The following is a 12,189-nucleotide window of genomic DNA, read 5'->3' as shown; positions in this document are numbered from 1 at the left end:
CTCTGATTCGGTAGGTATATTTCTACATCCTCAGTTGTCAGCACAAATAGTACTGTTTAAGATGGCAGTGTACCTGATTTGCCTGCAAAATCAGGGATCTAAATGTTAGCATTTCCACCTACAAGCCCTCACCTGCACATAATAATATGCATAAAATTAGAAGTAATTTAAAAAATAATCGGACATAAAATTTTTTTTTTTAAAGCTATGGAACTAATGTACTGGAGAATCCTTTGAGGAGCGTTTGAGTTTTTGCCTAATTTCAGTTATCTTATTTAGCTTTTCATTCAAGTTTTTGTGCTTTCCATGTAAATTTGCTGAAGTTCTTCTATTCCACATATATTTTGATGTTCTAATAATTAATATCCAAGTGGAATCAAAATTAAATAATAGAAACTGATAAAATGATTTATTGGATTGCTTTAGCCTTTTTCACAAAATGAACTTTTTTTTTTTTTTTTTTTTTTTTACAAATTTGTTCATTGAATTCAATGAATAGTTTTCAAGAACTTACTTGAGGTATGGATTATCTGTGAATAGTTCAGGCTGCCTATTCAGTTCTGTTTCTGGTTAAAGTGAATTTCATTTCTATGTTAAATAAATCACAGCTGTGGACCCAAACTTGCTGTCACATGAACAAACTGTATTGTTTACTGTATTTGCTGGAAATCAAACAATAAAGAAGAGTGAACAAAACCGATTTTTAATTCAGCAGCAGTTCATGTACAAGCTTTATGCCATTCAACCAGCTGTATTTACAATACATCGTACTAGAATATTGACCTTCATTTAAACCTCTATTGTGATATATATATGTTGGGCCAAATCCAGTCCTGGCATGGACAGATGCATTTCCACTGAAGTGAATTTGGCCCATTATGTTTTTCAAATTGGTTTTTCAGTGAGGACTCCTATTGACAAACTCTCTGTCCTTCCAAAAATATAAACTAAAAATAAAAATATGTTTTGGTGAAACTCAAGGGTTCTTTTTTCCCTGCTTGATTATTAAGAATTTGCCATTTTCCCCATTTTTATATATTATGGACACTTAGATAATCTCCTTAATAACAGTTGAGTTAATTAAAATTTACTAAGGAAAAGCTATTTATGACTAGTTCAATTTCAGTAATATATTTTCCCCATTCCAATTCTGAAGCTTTTCATTTTCAGTCTGCAACAAAAGTTTCTTGGTATTGAATCTTCCCTGTTTTGAGAAGAATTGTAGTTTCTTGGAGGATACTTGCCATTTTTATTATTACATACAGTCTTGAACACTTCAATGTATGTGTTGTGCTGTTTTTCAGTAAGCTACATCATGCCACAAAATTTCACTGTTTTACTTATTGTATGTTATGTTAAAGCAGTTGTCATTAAAAAGTCTACATTTGCTAACAGTTATCAGACATTGCTATCTGAATTACCAGTTATTTCCTAAAAATAGAGACTAGTGTGAATTAAGTACTGCCAAATGTGGACATTTTAGAACAGTAGGATAATGTAATTGTTTAAATATCATTTTAACATCAGAATACATTTTCTGTTCATCTATGTCACCCATGCATCTAGAAATGACATTATGGTTTATCCTATCTGCAGACTTACTGGCTCTAGTGTTCCTGATCTTATTGTGAGCATGAGCAACCAGATGTGGCTACATTTGCAATCTGATGACAGCATTGGCTCACCTGGATTCAAAGCTGTCTATCAAGGTATGAACCAAATTAAATTAATTTATTTACATTCATAATCTAGGATCCTTTGATACACAACAAAACATATATGTATTTATATGTACTTTAAATGGGTTTTGTATAACAAGGCAGCCTGTCAGTGCTAGACCAATGGACTAATAGCTAGTGCAGGGCTGGCTCCAGCCTCTTCCTGGTAGAGGGGCTGAAGTGGGCCCGACACAAAATTGGAGGTCTGTGCCCTCCTCCCCACACCCATGCCACAAGACCCCACCCTCCCCATGCCCCACCTGCTGGCTAGGTCAGAGTCTGAAAGCTATAGTTGGGCAGTGCAGGGCACTGGCTGCTTGTAGCTGGTAAGAGCTGCCTGGCTTGGGGACTGCCATGTGCCCCAGCAGGCAGGGACACAGGCCAGGGACTGCTCTCAGGAACCCCAGTCTCCTGCCTGGGCTGACTTCTCCACTGCTGCTGGAGATGATTTGCCTTCAGAGATGTGCAGCTGGAGAGTGGCAGCTGCTACAAGGGGGCTAAAGCAAATTTTGGGGTGATTATAGCCCCCACACGCCAGCACTGCCCCATGTCTAGTGTTAAGCAATGCCTCACTGGAAATGTTGGTTTGGAATGGCTGAGAATGGCGTTGTTATAAAAGTGAAAGCCAAAATTTTCATACTTGTGTGCTTAAAAGAGAATGAAAACTGTAGATCTACATCACCTTTGAAAATCAGGCCCCTTTTATTTAGGTTCTGAAGTACAGAATTAATTGCTTATCTTTAGATACCTAAGTTTGCAAATCTTGGTTAGTATTATCAACCTTCCAAAGAGTTGGGATGAGTAAAGCATTCATATTGTTTTCATACACCATAAAGGCTCTTTTCAGATTTAACAAAGGATATACCTGCCATATAAGCCACAGAATGAATGTAATTATTGTGGTTGTCAGTAAAAGAAGGGCCAGCATATACAGGGGGAAACTATGGTCCAGAATAAAGAAGTTGTGGAAATTTTGAAGCCCTCTACTTAGCTAAATTTGTTCTGCTCTATGATAAGCAGATAAGTGCCTGTAATGGGGTACGCTCAACCCTCGTGAGTGCCCTCTGGGCCAAGTGCGTATACCTGTGCTCACACTCTCTCTCTCTCTCTCTCTCTTTCTCCCCCCCCCCCACCTCAGATTGTCCAAGCTCTGGGATAGAGCAGTGCCCCATTGTCTTTGTCCTCTTGGGGTTCCTGGCTGCATAACTATAGTTCATTTTCCCCTCTGGGGTGCCTCAATGTCCAGACCACTTCCCCCCAGTGGCTAATCGGGGGTGGGGCGAGAAGGATCTTGGCAGGGTATGATTTATCTGTCCTGGAATTTCTCCAGCACTGTGGAAGTTGGGTCCGTTATCTGAGTCTGTTGGTGTTAGGGCAACCTTCATGCTGAGAGTTTTTAATGGTGCCTTGTGCTGCCTGGAACCAACGCTAGTGTGTCTGGCATGTTTTTCTCTATGCCAAAGGCAGCCTTGATACTGGGGAATCTTTCGTCTTTTCAATAACCTCTCCTGACTCCTTCTAGATTACCCCCATTTTAATCCATGAAAGAGGTGGCAATATTGGAAGGAACTTCCACCTGAGAATCCTGTTATTTTTCATCTTTCGTAAGGGTCTAGAAGGGGGTTGTCTTCTTTCATTACCACCATTTGTGAAACCACTCCCTTCTTTTCACCATTGGTCAGCATACATGACAACTTGTCTAAACTTGGATGGTGATAAAGCAGGGACTGATGTCAATTCATTTGCTACAGTGCAAGAAGCTTAATGTTTTCTGCTTCTCTTCATCACACCATCATGCCTGCGTCAGTGTCATCGTCGGACAGTTACAGTCCATTTCTGAAATAGTCAATTTGGATAGCTGATACACACAGTTCAAGAAGAGACACACTGTTTCTTCATTGATATCTTCCCCTCTTCTTTGGTCTCCAAAGAGCTGCTGCATGCTGTTAGAGATCATAGAATCAAAGAAGAATAGTGTTGGAAGAGATCTCAGGAGGTCATCTAGTCCAACCCCAACTAAATCATTCTAGCCAGGGCTTTGTCAAGCCAGGCCTTAAAAACCTCTAAAAGGATGGAGATTCCACCACCTCCTTAGGTAACCCATTCCAGTGTTTCACCATCCTCCTAGCAAAATAGCTTTTTCTAATATCAAACCTAGACTCCCCCACTGCAACTTGAGACCATTGGTCCTTGTTTTGTCATCTGCCACCACTGAAAACAGCCTAGATCCATCCTTTTTGGACCCCCCCTCCTTTCAGGAAGTTGAAGGCATCTATCAAATCCCCCCTCACTCTTTTCTTCTGGAGACTAAATAAACCCAGTTCCCTTTGCCTAACCTTATAAGTCGTATGCCCCAACCGCCTAATCATTTCCATTGCCCATCGCTGGACTCTCTCCAATTTGTCCACATCCTTTCTGTAATGGAGGGTCCAAAACTGAACACAGTACTCCAGGTGTGGCCTCACGTCCCTCGATCTGCTGGTAGTGCTCCTACTAATGCAAACACCCTCTGCTGGCTTCTCCTCTGTTTGCAGCTCACTCAGTTCGCAACTGGCTGCCTTTTTTATAAGGCTGCTGGCTCGAAGCAGTTGCCTCAGCTCAAAACCTTCCTTCCAATCAATCTCAAGACCCACTGTAGTTCCTCTCAGATAGTTGCCAGGCAAACTTTCTCTGTTGGCTTCTCCTCTGTTCACAGAGATACCACACCGAACCCAGAATCTGCATCTATTATGACCTGGGCAACTGATCACTTGGATCAAATGCAACAGCAGAGAGTTTAGTTCTTTTTTACACATCTGAATTTTTCTTCTATGCTCTCACTGGCTAGTGACAAATCTAAGGTCTCCATGGTTGGTCACTTTTCTCTATCTAACAAAGGCTTTCAACAGAAAAATGTACTTCTCAGATACACTGAATATTCTTTTTTTATTATCTGGTCATTGAGGCCCAAATCTGTTCTAGCTTTTGGACTCTTACCATTTCCTCGATAAGCAAAATAAGATGGTGGAAAGCATCCTTTCTGAAGGCCACATAATTTTAAAATGTATATTGTATAGTACTTCAGATATGTCTGCATGAACTGTGGGGTATGGCCTGTCTATAGTGATTTAAAGGAAAATGGAAATGTACCTTTGATGTTGAGGGCATTAAAAAAAAAAAGATAGATAGCAAGACTGATTAGCATCTGCAGAAGATGGAGGAAGAGACCCAAGTTTACTGCTCTGATGTTGTGGTTTACCCAAACTAGTTAAAGAGAAGGAACAATGCTTCATCAATTTGCAGCAGCTTCTCTGTTTCTTTTAATTTACTACTGCTGATACAGAAGGCTCATCTGTATCGGCAACAAAATAGGAAAGTTAAGGGGAGACATTTTAAACTGAGATTTGCTTAAAGGGTTGTTTAGCTGTGCATTAAAATTGTGCATCTAATGAGCTCAGTGCTTTCCTGAAGACATAGTCCTGACCTCTATTTCACTTCCGTCCATTTCTTCACATTCCTTTGCATACCACTTTGTCTCTTTCCCTGTGGCGTGAAGTAGAATTATTACAGATTCTTGGGTATTGAAGATAATACAGTGTGAATACATGATCCAGTTTTACTCACAAACAGCAACTCTGCTCAAAAATGGATTTCCTTCTGGCATGGGAATCTATGACTCTATTAAGGTTAGAAGTCCTGTGACATAGAAAAGGACTTCTGTTCATACTTTCTCATTCCCCCCCCCCCAAAGATGATTTTGTCCCATCAAGAACATGAAAAAATTTAAATTCTACATTCTGATTTTACATTACCTTTCTTTCCGTATGAGATTGGTTCCAGGTTCCTGACCTAGAGAGGTGCATTTTTACTGTATCTGTCCATCTTATCAAAGATATCTTTATTTCTTTGTGAGTTACAGCCACTGCTACTATACAGGGAGGTTCTTTGGCTTTACTGCAGCACCAAAGTTGTCCCCCCTAGATGTGGTAATAGTGTCTGTATTGCTCAGACATCGGGGAATACACTGTAATATTGTAATATTGATAATGTTATCCCTGAACCTTCTAACTCAAGATGTCTTACTCTACATCTTCATCCTGTATTCTGCCTTGGTCCTCAGAGCATGGAATGTTAACAATATCTTGATTTAATGTGCCCTGTGGTGATTCAGGTTATATTGTTGCAATACATGGAAATATTGAGTTTGAACTGATTCCTAGAAATGTAAAAGTCCTCTTGATGGCAGCATATAACCTGTGTTTATTGTCTACACCAATGTCATCAATTTTGGACTGTTTACAGGAAGTCTTTCAGCTTCTCTTTGTCATTGATCAAAGATACCTATTTGCCATCTGAGCATACCACCCTCTTGATGATAAGTGTAAAATCTTCAACCATGCCACTCTCAAAACAGTCTTCAAAGATTCTGTTTAACATTTTTCCACCAGTCAAAAAACCTGTTCCAGCAAAGAATCTCATTTCACTGGTGACAAAGTTAATTGATTGCCCACTTTGAGCCTTTAGGGGACTTCCCTTTACTTTGCTGGTCACCAAAGACAACCTTTTTGATCAGAGTTACCTCTGAGAGAAAGGAGAAATGCAAACTTTGATGGCTCATCTTCTCATCACTATGTTCCAAAGGGACAAAGTTGCCTGCATCCTTATTTGAAATGTTTACCTAAAACATTGTCTGAGTTTTATTTGAATCAGACCATGAATCTTCAAGTTTTCTTTCCAAAGCCTTAAGAGCTCCTAGATGAATCTTGGTTCCATAATCTAGAAATTTAAGATGAATTCCAGATCTATTTGGCTAAAACTAAGATATTTAGGAAGTCTCTTGGATAATTTGTAGTTTAAAGAGAGGAATGTAAAGGGTAATGTAATTTGTGCCCCAATCCTTCCTGAGTGAATTAGCTTATTTATTTAAGATACCAATACATGATGGATTCTCCTTTCATTCCGCTAGGCCTAGGGTGCTGGTCAGGCTTGCATTCACAACATTTTCATATCAGAAATATATAGTACTGCTGCATGCAATATTATATGCAATCTTATTCAACCTTACTATTTCCATTTGGCATCCAGGGACAATGCTAGCTTTGAGAAGGCAGATCTGTTTAATTAGAACTCTCCAGTCCACCTTGGTTTTACTCCTAACTAAACTTCCACAAACATATATATATATATATATATATATATATATATATATATATAATATAGGTAGGTAGGTAGAGGGCAAATATACTGGTCACTGGGTAAGTAGTTTTCTGTTCCCTGAGTGACCAGAGAAGGGTCTGAACTAGAGTAGTCAGGAACTTGCTAGAACCAATTAAGGCAGACAGGCTGATTAGAACACCTGCAGCCAATCAAGGCAGGCTAATCAGGGCACCTGGGTTTTAAAAGGAACTCTCTCCAGTCAGATGGGGAGGAGCCAGAGGAGAGGAAGTGCATGTGAGGAGCTGGGAGCAAGAGACACAAGGAGCTGAGAGTGAGAGGATGTGCTGCTGGAGGATTAAGGAGTACAAGCGTTATCAGACACCAGGAGGAAGGTCCTGTGGTGAGGATAAAGAAGGTGTTTGGAGGAGGCCTTGGGGAAGTAGCCTAGGGAGGTGTAGCTGTCACACAGCTGTTACAAGAGGCACTATAGACAGCTGCAAATCCATAGGGCCCTGGGCTGGAACCGGAGTAGAGGGCTGTCCCGGGTTCCCCCCAAACCTCCCAACTCCTGATCGGACACAGGAGGAGTTGATCCAGACAGTGGGGGAGATCACTGAAGTGAGTAAATCTGCCAATAAGCACAGGACCCACCAAGGTAGAGGAGGAACTTTGTCACAATACACAGAAGGAAAATATATTATACACCAATAATTGGCTCTTGAAGAGAGTTGCTGCTACATATTTCTGCTTTCTGCCCACATTTCCCTTTTATTCAGTTATATTCTCCTAGGATTCTGGGACTTAATGGGTAGAACTGATGTGATAGAGCACAACACAGCCCTGTATATCCTCAGGTCCAAACATCTGGTGTCTTATGCAGTTGCAAAAGGCATTGCTTTTCTAAAAGGATTCTTAAATTAGCTATGTTACAGGGCAGTTTCTCACACATGTGAATTCGTAGTGGCATTGCTCGTCAAAGAACTATGGTTGCTGGTAACTCTTTTAAACACACAGGAATGATGTAGGTCCCATACCATAACATCTTATGTCACCTGTGGAATAGAAGAAGTACAGGCAACACTGAAATTGGAGTTGGCATGTTCACTCAGAAGGGCTGGTGGAAGCTTTGTGTATTATAAAAATGATTAACATATAGCTGTATTTATATTACTTTTCAGTAGCATAATCAAGTGGCATGATTAGAAGGACAAAAAATACAAACATCTTGTTTATGAAATAAGTGAAATGTGTATCAGACTGATAAAAAACACCCATGATATAGGGTACTTTGTTTTAGAAGTAATGTGAAAATGCTGATGAAGGAAAAAATGCTTGGGGTGGGGGGACGTGGTCTTATATTTCAAGACCTATAAAAGAAGGCTTGTAAATAACTGTCATCGTTTCAATTGTTCTCATTCCTACTAAATTCCCACAAGGAGAAATTGTTACTGAATTTTGATTTTTCTTTTTGTTTTATTTTATTGTGCAATATTTAAATAAAATAGCACATTCCCTGTGGTTGCAGTCCTAGGAACATGTTTAATAGAATTTGAAAATCTGAGATGATTGATATGTGGAAGCTACTTCTAGAAATGGCTGTTAGCATGAAAGTAATTTCCCACATTGATTTCCAAATTTTACTTATTAAAAAGATATAAAAGTTGTGCAGATGCTGCACAAGATTCCATATGTAAAGATTCATATGACTATGCAGAAACCTTAAAGTAAATGAGATGTGCTTTTCTTTGAGAAAATGCAAAAAGCTAATGTTAAGTTCTTTATACATTCAGTATGCTTGTCAATGAAGGTCCAGAATACAAATACTATTACTTTAAACAGATACCTGCTGTATATTTTGATTACCTTTTCAGGTAACCTTACATTTGAGACATTTTCTCAACAAATTAAATTTCTGCTAACCTGCTCCTTTTCAATAGCTTGTGTTTCATTTGAGATAATACGGAGAAATTGTGCTCTGGTTAGAGCTGGTGGGAGTTGTGAATAAAAGTGGAAATCATTATAGCATTATTTTATTACTTTATTGGGTTAATTGCTTTCAATATATTATAATTATTTTGGCAACTTTATTTTATTAAAAATTATCAGGAACTGAGTGCTGCCGCTTATGTTTTAGCAAGTATCTTATTCTTATGTTAAACACAATACTGCTTTATTTTGAAAATATTGTATGGGTAATTTTCAGTATCTCCTCCTATGTAGTTAAGTAGAGCTCTTTGTACTGGTTGTTAATGGCTTGTTGTTTAAGAGTCTTTATAGAACTAAAAAAATACAAATCAAACCCAACCTGCCAAAGGTCTAAATTTATCAAATCTTTGGTTAAACGAATACTGTTTGTTCCGTGCTAATAAAGAGATTTCTTTTTTAAAAACAGGATTTCAAAATGTCTAAGAATGAAGTTTAAAAAAAAAAGCCTCTCCCTGTAAGCCGAACAGTTGATGGAGCCTGTGCATCAATCAATCACAAATATTCTTGGCTATGTTTTTTAGTATGTTGTATTAATTATAGAAGAATAAGGTTCTCTTAGGTTACTGCCCCTAAACTCTGTAGTTTTTGTATCTGAAAGTCTTCCCTTTCCCTAGAGTCTGTCCCTGAATGGCCTCACAGACAAGAGAATGGTTCAGAAACTTCCTGACCTGATCCTGAGTTACAATTCTGAGGGCAAAGACTTTGTTGTTCTAGAAATACCTCATGATACTGAGTTTTGCAGAAAATATCTAAAAGCCTGGGTTAAAATCCTTGTTGTGTTGTAGTCAATGGCGAAACTCTCTCTGACTTCAGTAGGACCAGGATTTCACCCCACAGACTGCTATAAGTAAAAAAAAAAACAAAAAACTATTAGGGTTTGTGGCTAAAGCAGATGCTTTTTTCTGTGTTGCAGGGTGATAGTCATCAATCATATTTTCTGTTTGTAAGAGCCATGAATTTATGATAAAACCTTGGAGTAACTTTTCATACTATGATATCAGAATGATACAAATAAAGATCCTACCACTGCAAGGTACTGAATGTCTCAACTTCCTCTGAAGTTTCATTGTCTTCAAAAGCAGTTGAGTATTCTTCGCCTCTCACAGGAGTCATAGGAAATATCACTATATACAGAAAAGTAGTATGCTTTTTGGAATTTAGAATGGCATTTTATCAGGAAATAATTTGGAGATATTTTTAATACAAACCACCCCCTGAAAATAAGAGTCTAAAATCCATCCACTTCTTAGAAGAATCATTTTGAGCTGTTCAATTTAAATTCATCACACTCATTGACAAAGTACATTTTTTCAAATGATATTGTGTATGTTTTACCACAGCTGTTTAACTACTTTTAGCAGAGGATAAACTAAAGGAATTTCTCCTTTTGATTTTCTGCTGTGTAGTAAAAACAGGGTCTTGCATCAGACACATTAAAGAATTTGTTGAGTAAAATGCTGTACGTTTAGAACACATGTCCACAGCGTTATAGGATGTCCTTACTCAAGGCCATCCCTAGAGGGTTGTGGGGCTCAGAGCATTGGCACCAAGTTTATAATCTGCTGGGGAGTGCTTCCCCCCAGCTCTGCCTAGGCCCTGCCCCCACTCCACTCATTCCCCAAGGCCCCACCCCCACCTCACCTCTTCCCACCCCCACCCTGCTTCTTCCCTGCCCAGTTGTGCCGCCTCCCTTGAGCATGCTGCACCCTCGCTCTTCTCTCCCTCCCCCCTCGCCTCCTGACACCGCAAAACATCTGATCTGTGGCAGGCAGTAGGTGCTGAGAGGGAGGGAGAGGTGCTGATTAGCAGGGCCCACTGGCCGGCAGGAAGCACTGGGGGGAGGGGGAGGTTCTGGTAGAGGGGCTCCTCCTCATCTCACCTGCCCCCAAAGTGCAGGGCCCAGGGTGATTGCCCCAATTTGCCATACACAAGTGACGGCTCTGTCCTTACTGGAGCACCCTCTTCCATCAATCATTTAGCCTCAGTTTCCAAGATGGTCTTCCACAACTCTGCCTACCTTCTAACACCTTCTGAGTTGCAGAGACATAGCTCTCAGGCTTTCCTTTACAGTTCTATCCCTTCTAGGACACTCAAAGTCCAAAAAAGTATGAAGCAATATAAACTCTTCACATTCCTCTGGAATATCTGCTGGTACCACTCTGGCCCTGGTCTTGGCTCTGGCCAGCCTTCTCTCCCACAGTGAGAGCTCCACATCTGCTCTATCTGCTCATTCCAGCTGAATAGGATTTTTCTCTTTAAGCCTCTCCCTGGAACCGCTTCCTGGTGCAGGTCTCTTAATTTGAGCTAATTGGCCTTCAGTAGCCCATTAACCCCTTCCCGTCTTCTGAGTTCCATATACACAGATTCTTTTCCTACAGACAAAGTATACTATACTGAATTTTTAGCTTAGAACGTGAAGGAATTAATTTTGACTTTTCTGCAGCAAAGACGGTATATGAATAATTTTGAGTGATATGCTGGAAAAGCTGCCAAAAGAATGACTCAGTGGAATAGAGTTCAGTAACAATATTATATTTAAACTATATAGTGCCAAAACCACTGGAAACAAGGAGACAGATGTTAATTAACCTTCTTACTAAGAATATTAAAAAGAAGTCCATTTTATATTTTGCACCAAAACATTAAAATAACATTGTGGGTGCAAAATCAAGCACTCAGAGGTCATTGCAGTCAATTTATATGTACTACACACAGCAAAAAGAACCTTAAAACTTTATTTAAACTGAAAAGTCATGACATTCTAGAATTTAGAGAGCCTGCTCAGTCTCCTTTTGTGCATGCAGTCTTTAAATACATGATCCTTCCATCCTGCCTCCCTCCTTCTCCCCCTCTGGACCTCTGTCTCATTCAGCACACAGGATGGACAAAGCTTAGGGAATAAGGCAGTTGTTCAATATTTTTATTTTACCACAGGACCTTCCTCCTGATGTCTGTTAACGCTTGTACTCTTCAGTCCTCCAGCAGCTTGTCCTCTCACTCCCAGCTCCTTACGTACACACCATTAACTGGAGTGGGAGCCTTTTTATACCAGGAGTCCTGATTAGCCTTAATTAATTCTAATAACTTCCCAATTGGCTACATGTGTCCTAATTAGCCTGCTTGCCTTAATTAGTTCTAGAAAGTTCCTGAGTGTTCTGGAATAGTCCCTGTTATCTTACCCAGGGAAAAGGGAGCTAATGTATCTACCTTCGACCACTCTCTTGTAGCCATCTGGCCTGACCCTGTCACAATACACATAACTTCAAGACATGTTGAATCCCATTGATTTCAATGAGACTTAAATATGTACTTAAGTGCATTGGTAAATTAGGAAGTTTTAATTTGCAAT

General features: G+C 39.6%; 1 protein-coding gene across 2 annotated transcripts in view; it reads left to right on the top strand.

The window, feature by feature from the left end:
• Window positions 1–12,189, top strand: part of CSMD1 (CUB and Sushi multiple domains 1) — a 2,060,432-nt gene that overhangs the window by 1,478,601 nt on the left and 569,642 nt on the right. For both annotated transcript variants that reach the window (XM_030555566.1, XM_030555565.1), the window contains exon 12: window positions 1,597–1,709. In XM_030555566.1, the coding sequence (XP_030411426.1) occupies window positions 1,597–1,709 (113 nt within the window). The remainder of the gene's footprint in view (window positions 1–1,596; window positions 1,710–12,189) is intronic.

This window comes from Gopherus evgoodei, chromosome 3 (assembly GCF_007399415.2).
Source record: "Gopherus evgoodei ecotype Sinaloan lineage chromosome 3, rGopEvg1_v1.p, whole genome shotgun sequence".
NCBI lineage: Eukaryota > Metazoa > Chordata > Testudines > Testudinidae > Gopherus > Gopherus evgoodei.
This window is presented reverse-complemented; position numbering and strand designations above follow the sequence as displayed.